Below are 19,118 nucleotides of genomic sequence, written 5' to 3'. Positions count from 1 at the left end.
GCTCGCGTAGGCGCCTATGTGGCTTAGTAAAAGGGGCCCACAGTGCCATCAGCTCTCTAATCCAGGAAGCACAAAGAAAACGTTAGGTTCCACGACTGTTTTTTTGCACGTGGCGTGGATTTTCAGCCTGTACAGACTTTTGCAAAGGAGGTCCCTCAATGAGATTCTACACATGGCCTCACATCCCTTCACATTCCCTGAGGGAAGTTTTTATGGTTTACAATTGATTTCTTCCCATCCTGGAATGATTGTTTTATTCCAAATGACTGTGCGTTCCTGGTGTGTGGGGGGGGGGGGGGGGATCAAGTTGGCAGTGGCAGCACAGATAGTGACTTCAGCTCCCTCTGTCCTTCCACCACCCCTGGTGAATGCCTCAGTGTCCCTGACTGCTTTACAGAAGCAAGGGCTAAATCTATTGCACAACACCTTCATCTCTAGAAAACAGCATCTCATTTCAATGGAACTGAAATTCCTTCCAGGATGAAACATTTGCATTTCACAGATGAAATGAATTTCCAACGTTAATTTCATGTGACTTTAGTGCATTTTTATTTCCTTTCATCATCCATTGTTCCCTTTTTTTTCTCCCTTTTTGCTTTTCATTATTTTCTGTCCTCTTACCCTCTTACTTCACCCTCCCTCACTGCACCTTTTTTTTTTTTTTGTTACATTTGTACCCCGCGCTTTCCCACTCATGGCAGGCTCTATGCGGCAGGCAATGGAGGGTTAAGTGACTTGCCCAGAGTCACAAGGAGCTGCCTGTGCCGGGAATCAAACTCAGTTCCTCAGGACCAAAGTCCACCACCCTAACCACTAGGCCACTCCTCCACTGTTGCTACTATTTGAGATTCTACATGGAATGTTGCTATTCCACTAGCAACATTCCATGTAGAAGTCGGCCCTTGCAGATCACCAATGTGGCCGTGCAGGCTTCTGCTTCTGTGAGTCTGACGTCCTGCACGACGTCAGACTCACAGAAACAGAAGCCTGCGCAGCCTTCTACATGGAATGTTGCTAGTGGAATAGCAACATTCCATGTAGAATCTCCAATAGTAGCAACATTCCATGTAGAATCTCCAGTAGTATCTATTTTATTTTTGTTACATTTGCACCCTGCGCTTTCCCACTCATGGCAGGCTCAATGCGGCTTACATGGGGCAATGGAGGGTTAAGTGACTTGCCCAGAGTCACAAGGAGCTGCCTGTGCCTGGAATCAAACTCAGTTCCTCAGTTCCCCAGGACCAAAGTCCACCACCCTAACCACTAGGCCACTCCTCCTCCTTCCACGTCATTCTACTAGTCCAAAAGTGCTTTGTTTCCTGCTGTCACTTCACTCCACTCTGCCTCTTTCTCTTCACCTTGAATTTCTACTCAGTTTCTTCCACTCCAGTCTCTCTTCCCCTCCCTCCACGTATCTCATTTCCCCCAATGCATCCAATCACGTGTCTCATGTGTCACACCTCCTATCCCCTTCCTTCATGCATACCCTCTCCTTCCATCAACGCATGTCCTCTCTACCCATCTATCATATATGCCCATGCCGGCTACATTCATGGATTTTCTTCTGGGCTTCTCTATTTAACATTTAAAAAAAAAATAATCCTGCAATGTACTATCAAACTGAAGTATTTCAATATTTTTCATCATCCATGCTAAAATTTTCACATTAAATTCTACAGCAGGTAGAGCATTCCTTTTCTTATAGCTTTGTAGCCTAGTGGTTAGTTCAGTGGACTTTGATCCGGGGGAACTGAGTTCGATTCTCACTGCAGCTCCTTGTGACTCTGGGCAAATCACTTAACCCTCCATTGCCCCAGGTACACAATAAGTACCTGAATATATGTAAACCGCTTTGAATGTAGTTGCAAAATCCTCAGAAAGGCAGTATGTCAAGTCCCAGTTCTCTTTCCCTATTTAAGATTCTACATGGAATGTTGAAACTATTTGAGATTCTACATGGAATGTTGCTATTCCACTAGCAACATTCCATGTAGAAGCCTGCCCTTGCAGATCAGCAACGAGGCCGCGCAGGCTTCTGTTTCTGTGAGTCTGATGTCCTGCACAGAAACAGAAGCCTGCGCGGCCGCATTGCTGATCTGCAAGGGCAGGCTTCTACATGGAATGTTGCTAGTGGAGGAGTAGCCTAGTGGTTAGTGCAGTGGACTTTGATCCTGGGGAACTGAGTTCATTTCCCACTGCAGCTCCTTGTGACTCTGGGCAAGTCACTTAACCCTCCATTGCCCCTGGTACAAAATAAGTACCTGAATATATGTAAACCGCTTTGAATGTAGTTGCAAAAACCTCAGAAAGGGGGTATATCAAGTCCCATTTCCCTTTAGCTGGGGTGGCTATTTATCCACATGTGTCATGTCACAAACTGCAAGTCACCCAGGCAGGGAAAGAAAATGATCGTACTTGCTTACTTCAGCCATGCTGTTAACTATCACTGGTTGGACCACCAAATTTAGCAGTAATGAGAGAGCCATCAGCACTAACATGTCACTGCCATAGCCCATACATGTAATTAGAGTCCACTCATTAGTGAAAGGGAGGTCAACAGACTATAATGTAGACAGTTATTTAAGCACACTCCGCCCCCCCCCCCCCCGCCCCCCAAACACACACACACACAACGAGTAAGGTATAGTCAGTCAACAATACGGAATTAACGGTGCTATTGTTTTACATACTAAGGACAGGAAAGGGAAATGCCTGGCCTCCATCTTCTCTAGAGACCGATGGGTCTGTGGTGGAACAGGAAAGGTCAGTACCACATTCCTGGCATTGTCGTGGCAGCTGTCAGTAAAACAGAATGAGTGGAGTATGCTGTTATGGCTTTAGGCTTGGAGCCGATATTAAGTAGCCCTCGAATATTGTGTTCAATTCTGGTCACTGCATCTAAAAAAAGATATAGTGGAATTAGAAAAGGTTCAGAGAAGGGCGACAAAAATGATAAAGGGGATGGGTCGACTTCCCTATGAGGAAAGGCTAAAGCGGCTAGGGCTCTTCAGCTTGGAGAAAAGGTGGCTGAGGAGAGATATGATAGAGGTCTATAAAATAATGAGTGGAGTTGAACGGGTAGATGTGAAGCGTCTGTTCACGCTTTCCAAAAATACTAGGACTAGGGAACATGCAATGAAGCTACAATGTAGTAAATTTAAAACAAATCGGAGAAAATTTTTCTTCATTCAACATATAATTAAACTCTGGAATTCGTTGCCAGAGAATGTGGTAAAGGCGATTAGCTTAGTGGAATTTTAAAAAGGTTTGGACGGCTTCCGAAAGGAAAAGTCCATAGACCGTTATTAAATGAACTTGGGGGAAATCCACTATTTCTGGGATAAGCAGTATAAAATGTTTTGTACATTTTTGAGATCTTGCCAGGTATTTGTGACCTGGATTGGCCACTGTTGGAAACAGGATGCTGGGCTCGAAGGACCTTTGGTCTTTCCCAGTATGGCAATACTTATGTTGATGCTTCAAGATAACTGACTATATATAGTTAATGCTAACCTCATAGGCGCCCCGTATAAGTGGCTTGGGGAGGCTAAGCCTCCCCAGCCTAGTTGTGACCTTTGCCGCCTGCCTCCCGCCCCCCCCTCCGAAATTTAAAACTTGATACCTGCTCGGGGTTAAGGGAAGGCGGCGGCGTCAGCGACACAGCACGTCAGCACCAGTGAAACGCGTGCTGGCTCGGCGCGCCTTCAGCTTCCCTTCGTTCTGTCTCTCAAGCGCTGGTCCCGCTTTTGATGCACGTTGGACATGTGTAAGGTGCCTGTGCACCTTAGTAAAAGGACCCCAAAGTGTATGGGACGGTCTATAGGGAACAACCTAAGGATCTCAACCCATGGCCAGCAGCAATAGTCAAACCCAGTTCCCAAAGCCCAATGCACTGACCATTAGGCCACTCCATGTGCCTGTTCCAAGCAATGTTCATGCTCATAAAAAGCAGATGTATGTGATGGCATGTGCTTTTGTACCTACAGGAAGTATACAAGTATTTTCACTTTGAAAAGTAGGGTAAACCAGGGGCGTAGCCAGACTTCGGTGGGAGGGGGGTCCAGAGCCTGAGGTGAGGGGGCACATTTTATCCCCCCCCCCCCCCCCCCGCCACCGCTGTCAATTCTTCCCCACCACCACCAGGTACCTTTGCTGGCGGGGGTCCCTAACCCCCGCCAGCCGGTCCCCTTCAGCGCCGGTCTCTGAGTCCGGCGCATTCGCTGATCTGGATTCTGTTTCTGTGAGTGTACGTCAGGACTCACAGAAACAGAATCCAGATCAGCAGCGTGCCAGAGACCGGCGCTGAAGAGGACTTCGGCTGGCGGGGGTTGGGGACCCCCTCCAGCAAAGGTACCTGACGGCGGCGGCAGGGGAGGGTTGGTGGAAGTGGGAGGGGGGGGTCAAATGTGGCAGGGGAGGGTCGGCGGGGGGGGGGTGAAAGCAGGGGGGGGCCAGGGCTAAATCTGCCCATGCCCCCTTGGCCCCACCTAGCTATGCCTCTGGGGTAAACCTTGCAGGTATATAGCATGTGTTGTCTATGTCCCAGCGCCGAGTTTTAAAACTATCACAATAATGGCATGGATCATAAATTATACAATAACCTAAGCAACAAAAATAAAATTCTAATGGACATCTACTCTTCCAAGAGGTATCAACCTTCATTCTAGCTTCTAAGCACATCATAAATACAGTGGCTCTTACTATGTCTAATATATGCAAACCTTTTATTGAGGGACCCATTTTACAAAGTGGTGGTAAGCTCAATACAGGCTTACTGCTCGCTAGGGGGGGGGGGGCGCCAGGGGAGCGGCTGCTCCTCCAAACGGAGTTCTACCGGCGCCTATTTTTTTCTCAACGTGTTGCATTGAAAATGTGCGCATTCGGAAGTCCGCTGTCGCTCCACCTTCGCTCCCCCCACGCCATCAACCTGGCTCCGCTTCTGTAGGGATAGTAATCCAAAATCTCAAATATTGTAGGGATGTGTATGTTTTTCATGTAAGCCGCATTGAGCCTGCCATGAGTGGGAAAGTGCGGGGTACAAATGTAACAAAAAAAATTCAGACCACGAGCATACATTTTAAAAGCTGGTGGTCACCAGCACAAGAAAAGGATTGTCATCCTCAAAAAACAGACAGGAAAACAATCTGATGAGTGTGCAGGAAAACCCCTTTGCCCTGTCAGTTCCTAACAACCTTGTTTTCTTCCAGATCTGGACATTTTAGGGAAACGACTATAGGGAACAAGAAAATGAACTATAGGGAAAAGCTGACACTTCATAACATCTAGATTTATTTATGCAGTTTCTTTCCTTTTCCTTCCCTTGCAGAGACCAGCTTGTTGCTTTCTATACAGCCCTCATGCCTACCCCTCATTTTTTTTTTTTTAGTGAAGAAAATGGACTTAGTATTCAAGGGGCAAGGTGGAACGACATTCCTTGGGTAAAAGAGTGTTGTATGGGCAGAAAGAGACTTATATAAAAGTATTCTACTGATGGGCAGATAAACATCTGGACATGCAAGTTTGCCCAGACTGAGTGAGGCATTTCTGGGGATAAAGATCAGGAGGGTACGAACATACTTGATAAAATGCGTCCCTATCCACCTTATAATTGAAAGAGAAAAACGCCTAGATTTCGACCCAAATCGGGAGATAGACGTTTATCTCACAAAAACGAATAAATCGGTATAATCAAAAGCCGATTTTGGACGTTTTCAACTGCACTCCATCGCGGAAGTGTACAAAGTTGACGGGGGCGTGTCGGAGGCGTGGTGAAGGTGGAACTGGGGCGTGGTTATCGGCCGAAGAGAGATGGGCGCCTTTCGCCAATAATGGAAAAAAAGTATGCATTTGTAGCTAGAATTTAGGGCACTTTTCCTGGACCCTGTTTTTTCACGAATAAGGCCCCAAAAAGTGCCCTAAATGACCAGATTACCCCCAGAGGGAATCGGGGATTACCTCCCCTGACTCCCCCAGTGGTCACTAACACCCTCCCACCACAAAAAATGATGTTTCACAACTTTTTATTTTCACCCTCAAATGTCATACCCACCTCCCTGGCAGCAGTATGCAAGTCCCTGGAGCAGTTGTTAGGGGGTGCAGTGGACTTCAGGCAGGTGGACCCAGGCCCATCCCCCCCTACCTGTTACAATTGTGCTGCTTAATGCTTAGTCGTCCAACTCCCCCAAACCCACTGTACCCACATGTAGGTGCCCCCCTTCACCCCTTAGGGCTATAGTAATGGTGTAGACTTGTGGGCAGTGGGTTTTGAGGGGGATTTGGGGGGCTCAACACACAAGGGAAGGGTGCTATGCACCTGGGAGCTCTTTTACCTTTTTTTTTTTGTTTTTGTAAAAGTGCCCCCTAGGGTGCCCGGTTGATGTCCTGGCATGTGAGGGGGACCAGTGCACTTCGAATCCTGGCCCCTCCCACGAGCAAATGCCTTGGATCTATTCGTTTTTGAGCTGGGCGCTTTCATTTTCCATTATCACTGAAAAACAAAAACGCCCAGCTCACAAATTGTCGAATAAAACATGGATGTCTATTTTTTTCGAAAATACGGTTCGGTCCGCCCCTTCACGGACCCGTTCTCGGAGATAAACGCCCATGGAGATAGACGTTTTCGTTCAATTATGCCCCTCCAGGTGTACAAAGAGGCATTTACATGTGTGTGTCACATAAATGTGTAATTGATGATTTCACAAAGTTGCTACAATATTTACAAATGGAGATCCACCACATCAGGAGATTTCAAAGAGGCATGGTGGGGACGTGGTTTGGGTGTGGCTTGGGCAGGCCAAAAATCTACACATGTATTTACAATGTGAATACACGTTTATGGGACGTAGAGGGGCATAATCGAAAGGGACGCCTAAGTTTTTTTGAGGACGTCCTTGCAAAATGTCCCAATGGAGGGGCGGGGAAACCTGTATTATTGAAACAAGATGGACGTCCATCTTTTGTTTCGATAATACGGTCTGGGATGCCCAAATCATGAAATTTAGGTCGTCCTTAGAGATGGTCATCCCTAGACTTGATTATTTCTGATTTTCGGCGATAATGGTCATGGGAGGAGCCAGCATTTCTAGTGCACTGGTCCCCCTGACATGCCAGGACAGCTACCGGGCACCCTAGGGGGCACTGCATTGGACTTCATAAAATGCTCCCAGGAACATAGCTCCCTTACCTTGTATGCTGAGCCCCCAACCCCCCCCTAAAACCCACTACCCACAACTGTACACCACTACCATAGCCCTTATGGGTGAAGGGGGGCACCTAGATGTGGGTACAGTGGGTTTCTGGTGGGTTTTGGAGGGCTCGCTGTTTCCTCCACAAACGTAACAGGTAGGGAGGGGGATGGGCCTGGGTCCGCCTGCCTGAAGTGCACTGCACCCACTAAAACTGCTCCGTGGACCTGCATACTGCTGTGATGGAGCTGAGTATGACATCTGAGGCTGGCAAAAAATATTTTGAAAGATGTTTTTTGAGGGTGGGAGGGGATTAGTGACCACTGGGGGAGTAAGGGGAGGTCATCCCCTATTATCCCCTATTATCTCCGGTGGTCATCTGGTCATTTCAGCCACCTTTTTGTGCCTTGATCTTAAGAAAAACAGGACTAGTTAAGTCGTCCAAGTGCTCGTCAGGGACACCCTATTTTTTTCCATTATGGGTCGAGGACGTCTATGTGTTAGGCACACCCAAGTCCCGCCTTCGTTACGCCTCCGATACACCCCCTTGAACTTTGGCCATCCCTGAGATGGAAAGCAGTTGGGGATGTCCAAAATTGACTTTTCATTATACCGATTTGGACGACCCTGTGAGAAGGATGCCCATCTTCCGATTTGTGTCGAAAGATGGACGTCCTTCTCTTTCGAAAATGAGCCTATTATGTCCCTATCAGCATCAGCTCAGAGACATGCCTCGATTTAAATAAAAATGCTCATTTTGGCCAGCATTTTATACAATAAATTAAGAGGGTAATTCTCCTTAATCACCCACTGTTTATTTCTGTATGAAAATGAAAAACAATAAAAATGGCAGTCTCAGTACATAAATATTGGCACGTACTTATACAGCCCTGTTTTAGATAGAACATGGAAATTGTAATTAATGCATCCAGTTCAGGACATGTACAATTCCGGGATTATTTTAGAAAAGAATCTGCTGATGTAGAGTCTTTTCTAAAATGCATGCAGAAGGACTTCCCATTTTATAAAAATACACACTGTTATATTGAACAGAGGAACTGCTGTATCTTATTTATTTATTTATTTATTTATGAACATTTATACCCCACTTTTTTCCACTTGAAACAGACTCAAAGTGGCTAACAATGCACAGATGAATCAATTACAATTACATTAGATAGGGGAGAAGGAATAGGCTAAGAAGGGAGGTGGAAATCCAGATGGAACAGAGTGGCTCTAACAGTTCTCAGCAAGGCAATGTCAACATTTAACATGTACATTGGTATTTTAAACCATACTTGCATGGGCATAGGGAGGAATTTCTCCAAGAGGGGAGAAACTCATTTTTTTGCATTACCCAATAGAGCTTCTTTCTACAGAGCAGGTAATAACTCAAAAAATTAGTCAGACATGTTATTGGAATCTATTGTGAATTTATTTATGAATGACGCAGAAACAGTTAGTGAGGTGTGGACGGACTTTGGTTTGCCTATACAGTGGGGGGTAGCCAGAATTGTGGCTTCTTTAATGCCCACTAAATCTTTAGTTGACCCTAGTAGACTAGCATACACGCTCATGTTCGATTCCAGACAGCACCGGTGTTTATGCTTTTCATTCCTTGTGAATTCAGGAGGCACTCTGTATACGTCAATTTGAAGACCCCTGAAGAAGGCCGGTTGGCCGAAACACGGACCGTGTAGGGTCCTAATAAACTTTTCTGGTGCTCTTACTCTCTATGGTTTTCTCTGGTCTGTTTTGGGTTTTCTTCCGCTCTTTTTGTTGTTTTACGTGTGCTTTGCGGGAGACTTGGACCTTCTTTTGTTGGTTTGACATTCAGGAGTATCAGCCATCCAGATCTTTGCAGTCTGAGAATGTGAAATTTTTGGCATGTGTTACAGAACATTCTTGGCTTTATGCCAGTGCATGGAAATCAGCTTTCTCAATAGCAGGACCTCAAATTTGGAGTAGATTGCCATTTTACTTGAGACTGTATAGTAGTCAGGTTCAATTTGTTAAATTATTGAGGACTTTCCTATTTGAACATGCATGGAATTGATATTATTTGATGATCAATTGGCACACCACGTTACTTTGTCTAACTATGTATTGGTAGTCTGATTGTGTATTTTGATCCTGTTATCTGCCTAGTTGTAGGCAGGCTTAAATAAATAAATAACACGGAGGGTGACAGCAAGGGGATAGAATGGTGGGATAGAAAGTTTTAGAATGCTCAAGTAGATCAATGTAAAGTATCAACAGGCGTTCATTTCTCCATAAAACTTACCATACAATAAAATGTAGGATTCTAGTGTCATCTCAGTAATAGTCTCTTCTATTATATAATATTATGAGCTGAAAGGGATAACCCTACAGCATGCAAATTCACTAATTCTCTTTCCAACTTAGCGGTTTATATCTGTTGACATCAATTGATACCTTCCACTTCTAGCAAATCATCAAGCGGAAAATTGAGCTGCCATGAGTGGGAAAGCGCGGGGTACAAATGTAACAAAAAAAAAGGGGACACTAGAGAGCTGCAGTAACGGGGCCCTGGATACCAGAACAGTGATAGAGACTCGCCACGGACCCTGAAGAAAGTTCTTCGAAACTTTGGCCATAGTCAGCCGTGGCTCTCTGAGAGCAACGGGCAGCTAAGACAGATAAGTTAATTATATTAAAGAAAAAATCTAAAAGAGAAAATGTATATTAACGAAAAGACTATAATCACAAGGAGGAGGAGTTGCTGAGCCGATGATGACAGTGAATGCTCCCAGTTAAAGTAGGCTGTGACACGATATAAGGGTGCCCTTTTGAGGCGCTGTTATCCTCCTTATATCTCCACCCCTTTTTTCCGCTCGACGATTCGCTAGAAGTGGAAGGTATCAATTGATGTCAACAGAAATAAATCTCAGTAATAGTAACATACATCCTCTCAGTACCAGACACACTGTGAAATAATTGGGGGGGAAAAAAAAGTCCCATCCGCATCAGAAAAAAGAATTAAAAGCTCTTTTCTCTATCAGTTCACCCAAACCCAGCTGTAAAGGTCTAAAATACAAGCTAATGCATGCCACTACCTTCTCCTACATGAGCACGCAGCTATGGAAAGCAATACCCAAAGACCTAAAGGCAATTAAGGAAATGACTAACTTTCGCAAATCTTTGAAAACATATCTCTTCAACAAAGTCTACAAAGAGAACCCATAGCTCAACAATCCACCTCACCAATCCATCCAGCTATGAAAGTCCACCTTGTAAACTTTCTCACCCAACCACTTCCTTCTTCTTCCCCTTACTCAATCTTTACAGATTACTAATTGTAAAACCCACCTCTTCATTGCTGCGTTCGGCACCTAACTCTTACCGTTCAGTAAATCCAGACTGCCCCAATTTGACCGTTCGCTTGTCTACTAGATTGTAAGCTCTTTGAGCAGGGACTGTCCCTCTATGTAAATTGTACAGCGCTGCATAACCCTAGTAGCGCTTTAGAAACGTTTAGTAGTAGTAGTAGTAATTGTATCCAATTTCCTGGAATGACAATATCATAACTAAACTATGTAAGCCACATTGAGCCTGCAAATAGGTGGGAAAATGTGGGATACAAATGCAATAAATAATAATTATAAATAATAATAAACTTCAGTGATGCTCCCTTTGGCTGCCCCAGATCCTGTCTGCAGCTTCATAGCTGTCATATATTAGATACACCCTTTCTGTTCCAAGAGCTGTGAAACCCACTTTATACACTGATCCCAGTGCTTCTTTGCTTTATTCAGGCACCTTTATAAGACAGCATAATTAGCACTTCTTTCTCGCCTCTAGGTCCTTTACCCTCCAAATGAAATGTTCTAATGGGTGCGTGTCAGCACAGTTCTGTGACCTGAGGACCATTCCACCAGAGGCTTCAGGGAATCCTCTTCAAAGCACATTTGTGTCAGGATATCCTGTCATTCAGCTGGGGGGGTGGGGGGGAAGGTAATTCAGCTTTGACATCAAAATGTTCAACAAAAAAAATATGCATTTTTGGACTTTATTTCCTTGTCTAGGGGGCAAGTTCTACACAGTGGGTGTTTCCATCCCCCTGCCTACTGCAGGAAAAGGCGGTAGGGGGTGGTGGGGAAGGGGAAAACATTTAAAGGCAAAAACCAGCAGTGAAGGGGAAGGTAGTGAGATGATAAGGAAAAGACAGCCAATTTCCATCCCTGAAAAAATATTCTAGCCACAGTTTTACAGCCTGACGGAAGGAGCCACAAAGGTGGTTTATAGTCATGGAAACAAGGCTAGCCTTCTTCTGCCTTGCCTTATGTGTGGCTGCTATCAGCTATTATCCAAGGGCTACATTTGAAGCACAGGTAAGACACCTATCAAACTGTGGAATTGCACTGTGGACCTCTGGTGCTGTGGGAGTCTAAAGTACATTTCATAACCAGCTTTAAGAGTTTGTTTTGGTTGTTGAATGGCATGTATTTGTTCGTGCATCCTTTCATTCATAGCCTAATTATTATACACATTCTAAAAATTATTTTATTTATTTATTGAACGCCAGGTTATAATAAAAATGCTTTTGAAAACAATGTTTATTGGAACTGTAACATGAGAAAGATACAATTTCTCACCTTTTACAGGAGGAGATCAGTGTTTCTGTAAGTCTCACGTTTCAAGTTTATTTAAAGTTTTACTATCCCGCTGATCAAAAAGATGTTTAGGCGGCTCAAATCTAACGTAGAAAATGAGAGAGGAGAAGGAAAGGATGAGGACAACAAAACAAAAAACGAGGGAAGGGGGAGAACTACAATGATGATAGAAAAGAGGGGAAGGGAAACACTTAGGGGCAGCTCTTTTCATTGCAGTGCATTTCCTGTATAGTTTCAGGAAACCCTTATTATTTATTCTTTAATCGTTTAATCTCCCTGAGCAAAAGATTCTAATTACTGTTTGGCTGCCAACATAGTACTACCCTACAGGGAAGTGAAGTAATCCAACCTTTATATACTGTACATAAGCTCTGGAATTCATTGCCAGAGAATGTGGTAAAAGCAGTTAGCTTAGCGGGGTTTAAAAAAGGTTTGGCTAGCTTCCTAAAAGAAAAGTCCATAAGCCATTATTATAATGGACTTACTACTACTACTACTACTATTTAACATTTCTAAAGCACTACTAGAGTTACGCAGCGCTGTACAATTTAACATAGGACAGTCCCTGCTCAAAGAGTTTACAATCTAAAGGACTTGGGAAAATCCACTGCTTATTTCTGGGATATACAAAAAAGAAAATGAATGGCTACGCTCCACCTTGAAGTTGTTGTAATCTACACAAATTAAATAAGGAGAGCTAATTGACTCAACAGCAGTGTATTGAAAGTATATACCTATATATAAGTATAAGTATAAAGGGCGTCTCATCCAGTCACAACGACACTTGTATGCGTCAGGCTTTTGTTAAGCCTATATACTCGTGACGAAATATAATCATTGACCGCCCCCAACCACCTGTGATGCACCAGAATTGTTTGCTGTGCGGTTCCTTGTATTAAATTCTTATTGTGTGTGCTTCAATAACGCATTATAACCATCACTCTTTTTTTATGTGATTTTTTCTCTCTGGTGCATTCACGGGGTTTGAAGTCTTTCCTTACAATACTAATTGTGCTGTTGAAGTCAAAGAAAACAGTATGAAACGGACAAGTAAAAACTTATCTCAAATATCCTTGGAAGCTGTGGGTTCTTGCTTTGTTTTCGGTCCAGCGATTGTTGTACCCTCAGACTTCACTAATAAAGCTTGTTCTGATCTCCGAAACTCTGACAAAATTGATGCCTATCGCCCTTGACAAAGCAAACATTAGCGAAACAGGCTCCTGTCGGGTGGCATTAATTTCGGAGATCAGAACAAGCTTTATTAGTGAAGTCTGAGGGTACAACAATCGCTGGACCGAAAACAAAGCAAGAACCCACAGCTTCCAAGGATATTTGAGATAAGTTTTTACTTGTCCGTTTCATACTGTTTTATTTGACTTCAACAGCACAATTAGTATTGTAAGGAAAGACTTCAAACCCCGTGAATGCACCAGAGAGAAAAAATCACATAAAAAAAGAGTGATGGTTATAATGCGTTATTGAAGCACACACAATAAGAATTTAATACAAGGAACCGCACAGCAAACAATTCTGGTGCATCACAGGTGGTTGGGGGCGGTCAATGATTATATTTCGTCACGAGTATATAGGCTTAACAAAAGCCTGACGCATACAAGTGTCGTTGTGACTGGATGAGACGCCCTTTATACTTATACTTATATATAGGTATATACTTTCAATACACTGCTGTTGAGTCAATTATTTCTGGGATAAGCAGCTTAAAATGTATTGTATTGTTTTGGGATCTTGCCAGGTACTTGTGACCTGGATTGGCCACTGTTGGAAACAGGGTACTGGGCTTAATGGACCTTCAGTCTGTCCCAGTATGGCAACACTTAAGTACTTTTTGTACTTATGATATGATATGATAAGATGAGACGGAGATGTTAGAATGTGCTTCAATTTGTGCAATATCTCTAAACTTAGCAATTTGCAAGCAGATGAAAACCCAAAGCATGTGGAGGGCAATTTTATACTTGGTCTACTTGTAACCTATTCTATAAAGACAAGTGCACAGGCAGTTTTCTTTTTAGAATACCAGCATAAAATGTCAAACACATGACTAGAATTGAGGTGTGATTACTTACAGCTGCCATGGAGCTACTGCAAGTGTTTATTCCTAAATCACAAAAAAATGTGTGTCGTTTATATATTTTGTAATCTACACATGTAAATATATGCCCTGCCCAGACGATCTCCATGTGAATGCCAACCTACAAAATACATACCATCGTATTTAGGTGCCATGTTATGGAACAGCAAGTAACTGGAATGCTAGCATTTATCCATCTGATTCTATAAAAGTCGTCAAAAATTGTGTGTACAAATTTGGGCATGCAACCAATTGGCACACACAATTTAATTGAATAATGATCCAATTAGCGCCAATAATGGCCTTTTAACAATTATTGGTGCTAATTGAAATCAATTGACATTTACATGTGTAAATTTAGGCATGTGATCCACGCCTAAATTTTACTTGAGTCTCAGAAAAGATGGCGTGGAAATAGGGAGGTCACGGGCATTTCAGGGCGGAGCATGGGTATGGATTTGTGTTTCATGTACAATGATAGAATAATGGGGTTCCACATATAAATTTAGGCAAGGGCATTTGCACCACATTTTCGTTGGTGCTAATGGACATGCCTAAATGTACGTGTGACCCCTGCACTATTCTATAAACCGTATCTAACTTTAGGTGTGGCTTATAGAAAAGCGCTTAAGTGGGGCATTATCAGTGCTGATTTTTTTAGGCACAATTTACAGAATTCATCCCTATGCATGTATGTGCAAGTATGGATATTTCAAACATAGCACTTACTTTATATGTAGTATAGATCCTGGTATTTAGCTGGCAGCAATCAGCGCTTTGCTGACTGCTGCCATTGTTATACCAGAAATTCAATATCGGGCTATATATAGAACTGGCAAAAGCATAGCCAGTTGAGTGGAAGAGCAGCCTAGTGGTTAGTGCAGTGGAACATGGAATGTTGCTGCTATCTGAGATTCTATATGGAATGTTGCTACTATATGAGATTCTACATGGAATGTTGATAATGGAGGAGTAGCCTAGTGGTTACTGCAGTGGAACATGGAATGTTGCTACTATCTGAGATTCTATATGGAATGTTGCTACTATTTAAGATTCTACATGGAATGTTGCTAGTGGAGGAGTAGCCTAGTGATTAGTGCCGCGGACTTTGATCCTGGGGAACTAGGGTTGAGTCCCACTGCAGCTCCTTGTGACTCTGGGCAAGTCCCCTAACCCTCCATTGCCCCAGGTACAAATAAGTATATGTATATACTATGTAAACCACTTTGAATGTAGTTGCAAAAACCACAGAAAGGCTACAGTATATCAAGTCCCATTTCCCTTTCCCTATTTGAGATTCTAGATGGAATGTTGCTACTATTTGAGATTCTACATGGAATGTTGCTAGTGGAGGAGTAGCCTAGTGGTTAGTGCAGCAGAGTTTGATCCTGGCAAACTAGAGTCAATCCCCACTGCAGCTCCTTGTGACTCTGGGCAAGTCACTTAAACCTCCATTGTCTCGGGTACAAATAAAGTACCTCTATATACTATGTAAACTGCTTTGCAAAAACCACAGAAAGAGGTATATCAAGTCTCTGTTACAAAGATGCAATACAGTGTCTTTTTGGCGCACACTGGGCCACGTTTTACCATAGCTGGGAAAAGGCCATTTTTTAATGGGCCGGGAAATAGGCATGCACAAAAATTAAAACCAGTGCGTGCCTATTTACAGCCTGAAACCTCACCACCAGCCATTGACCTAGCCATGTGCTACCCAAGCAGTAACCATGCAGTACACGCCAACATGGCTGCGCTGCCAATTACTTCTGGGAAGGCCCCCTGCAGTAGAAAATAGAAAAATATTTTCTACCACGGGATTCGGCACACACCCAACCCAGCGGTAGTACCAACTTGGCACATGCCACCCAAGCATTAGCCCTCTCGTGGCTTTGTAAAAGGGCCCCTAAATGCAATATTCAGCAATTAACCAGTTATGAAGACACAGATAAAGATAGGACTGTTTTTAATGCTGTCCTATTTATGCCGTTATCTTAGCCAGTTAAGTGCTGAATACTAATATTGAACCAGTTAAGTGCTGGTTCCGCCCCCAGAATGCCCCCAAAATAACCAGTTTTGGCTTGGGTGCCAACTGGGAACTTTCAGTGGCACTACCCAGTTAAGTGTCGCTGAAAATGCCTGGTTAGTCCGGGCAGGAAACTTAAAGAACCAGGAACTTCCCCTGGCCATTTAAAGCATACTGAATATCAGGTCCACAGATGTAGGTATTCATAGGGGTAGAAAATGGCAGAGCAAGGGACCAGATGGCCACCTATGTGAATATTTTATAAAATTGTTTCAGATACATACACGCACAAAGCTATGCTTACCTCAGAGCAGGTACAACTTTGATAACTTTCAGATAGGCTATTTGACAAATGAGGTCATTTTAGAAAGCCTGTGTGGCTTTGACACATGTAAGTGTCTCTTTATTGTAATTCTTAACACACCACCATTCATAAGAACATCACAGCGGCTTATAAACTTGAGGCTAAGTGAATGATATGAGAAAAATAATGAAAAGTGCAAAATAAATTAGCATGTTCTTGGCACACAAATGCCGTTACGGAACTGGCGCCCAGCATTCGGAATCAGTGCACATAAATCTATCGAATTGATTTCATTTACTTTTTAAAAAAATGGATTTATACCTCTTTTATCAAACCACGTTAGCAGTCCCCAGTGCAGTAATGCCGACAAAGCCCATTCACTTTGAATGAGCATTGTTGAGATTGGGTTGCAGAGCCGGTGGGGGGAGGTGGCTTATCGTTACAACGCGGTTGTTCTTTTTGAACAGATACGCTCACTTTTGAATTTTCACTTCGTTAATTGAGGTATTGGATTTATATATTCTTGCATACTTCACAACTAAATCCTGAGGCAGGCATTATCTAACGCTGAAACACGGCCCGTGTCGGGTCATTTGTTAATAAAGGAGTCCCGTTGTCTCAGTCTTGAAGGCCCAGTGTTACTTTCTTTTGTTTGTATACACAAAAAGTAGCACATATGAGTTTATCTTGTTGGGCAGACTGGATGGACCGTGCAGGTCTTTTTCTGCCATCATCTACTATGTTACTATCCAGCTTATTTTCGAAAGAGAACGACGCCCATATTTCGAACCAAATCGGGAGATAGGCGTCTTTCTCCCATGGGTGCCCAAATCGGTATAATCGAAAGCCGATTTGGGGCGGCTTCAACTGCAATCTGTCGCGGAAACGACCAAAGTTGACAGGGGCGTGGTGAAGGCGGGACTGGGGTGTGGTTATCGGCCTAGGAGAGATGGGCGTCCTTGGCCGATAATCAAAAAAAGAAAGGCGTTTTTAGCGCGAATTTGAGTCACTTTTTTTGGACCCTGTTTTTTCACGAACAAGTCCCCAAAAAGTGGCCCAACTGCCCAGATGACCACCGGAGGGAATCGGGGATGACCTCCCCGGACTACCCCAGTGGTCACTAACCCCCTCCCACCAAAAAGAACCCACTTGAAAAAACTTTTTTGCCAGCCTCTATGCCAGCCTCAAATGCCGTACCCATCTCCATGACTGCAGAATGTGTTCTATCCTCTGACAGCCTTTCCCTGGTTCTGATGTGGGTCTCGGGTGAGTGTGACACCTTTTCTGTTAAGGGCACTGCAGAGTCACATCAGCAATGCATTGTCATGGGTGTAGGGTATTGGGCTCCGTGATTCCACTAGCTTGTGTTAAATGGTCACGATGTTCGTAGGTGGTAGGCTCTACTCCCATGGTGCTTTTCCCCCTGCCTACTGGGTCAGAGTGTGCCCTGTTTTGTTTCCGGCAGTCCATGAGGTAGTGGCCATTTTTGTAAGCCAGTTTTAGATCCCTTTCATGTGTTAGCCACGTTACAGAACCTAGTTCTTACCTTGAATGTTGCTGAAAGAGGGCATTGTACAGCATTCTGCCAGCTCTGACCTTCTACTAATCTCAGTACCAGGGAGACTTATTGCCAGTGGGGCACAACCTCTGATCTGCAGTTAACTGTGAGTAAATGTGCTTAGTCCAATAAAGGACATTTTCGGAGCGATTAGTTTTCAGGTGTGAACTGCTGTGCCAAGGTTATACAGCAGCAGCAAGTCCTAGAGGCCTGCGTGTATGCAGGTCCCTGGAGCACTTTTAGTGGGTACCGCAGTGCACTTCAGGCAGGCGGACCCAGGCCCATCCCCCTCCCACCTGTAACACTTGTGTTGGTAAATGGGAGCCCTCCAAAACCCACTGTACCCACATGTAGGTGCCCCCTTCATCCCTAAGAGCTATGGTAGTGTTGTACATTTGTGGGTAGTGGGTTTTGTGGGAGGGGGGTTGGGGGCTCTGCACCCGTGGTAAGGGAGTATGCATGTGGGAGCAGTTTCTGAAGTCCACCGCACTGACCTCTAGGGTGCCCAGTTGGTGTCCTGGTATGTCAGGGGGGCCAGTGTACTACGAATCCTGGTCCCTCCCACGACCAAATGGCTTGGATTAGGACGTTTGTGAGCTGGGCGTTTTTAGTTTCCATTATCGCTAAAAAAAACAAACGCCCAGCTCACAAACGACTAAATCCATGGCACATTTGGTCCGTACAAACCGTATTTTCGAACCGAAAGATGGACGCCCATTTTTTTTTCGAAAATACGGTCTGGTCCGCCCCTTCACGTACCTGTTTTCGGAAATAGTCGCCCATGGAGATGGGCGTTCGCGTTCGATTATGCCCCTCTATGTATTGTCGGCATTGCTCCGTGGGAACCACTAGTGCGGCTTGATAAAAGAGGCCTTAACTGGGTAACCTAAACAATGACTTCTTGCTTTATCAATTGACACAGTGGACTGTGGTCCTCAAAGGATCATGCCTCAATAAATGAGTCTTGCTTTATCAACTCTCTCTCTAAAGAGCAGCCTTGTTTCTTGAAAAATGCATTAGGTCGATATACAGGTGTTCTACTTTGATGCTGGGTTTACTTTTAATATTAATGCATTCTGATACGGTGGAGTCTGGTTCACCTAGAGGAAACCTGAAGTCTAGCTGCAAATGTCTCATGGACATTATTATTTCCCAGGTAAAGACCCGATGTGATCAGAAGGTACTCATCCCCACCAGGACGATATGTCGGTCATGCTCTCTAAACCTGAGAATCAATTGTTCTGAAGGTTACACTAAAGCCACCACTGGCGTGGGGATAAGAGATTGCAGGTATTTGTTGTTATAATAATGTTCTAGATCAAT

At 44.0% G+C, this 19,118-nt stretch overlaps 1 protein-coding gene across 1 annotated transcript in view; it reads left to right on the top strand.

Annotated features, from left to right (window-relative positions):
- The first annotated feature begins 11,368 nt into the window (after window positions 1–11,368).
- STAB2 (stabilin 2) overlaps window positions 11,369–19,118 on the top strand; it is a 270,647-nt gene continuing 262,897 nt past the window's right edge. Inside the window, exons 1-2 of the mRNA XM_030214413.1 lie at window positions 11,369–11,536; window positions 18,952–19,085. Of these exons, the coding sequence (XP_030070273.1) occupies window positions 11,453–11,536; window positions 18,952–19,085 (218 nt within the window). The 5' untranslated portion in view covers window positions 11,369–11,452. The remainder of the gene's footprint in view (window positions 11,537–18,951; window positions 19,086–19,118) is intronic.

This window comes from Microcaecilia unicolor, chromosome 9 (assembly GCF_901765095.1).
Source record: "Microcaecilia unicolor chromosome 9, aMicUni1.1, whole genome shotgun sequence".
In the NCBI taxonomy this organism is placed as follows: domain Eukaryota; kingdom Metazoa; phylum Chordata; class Amphibia; order Gymnophiona; family Siphonopidae; genus Microcaecilia; species Microcaecilia unicolor.
The sequence above is the reverse complement of the archived record's forward strand: the minus strand, read 5'-3'. Positions and strand labels throughout refer to the sequence as shown.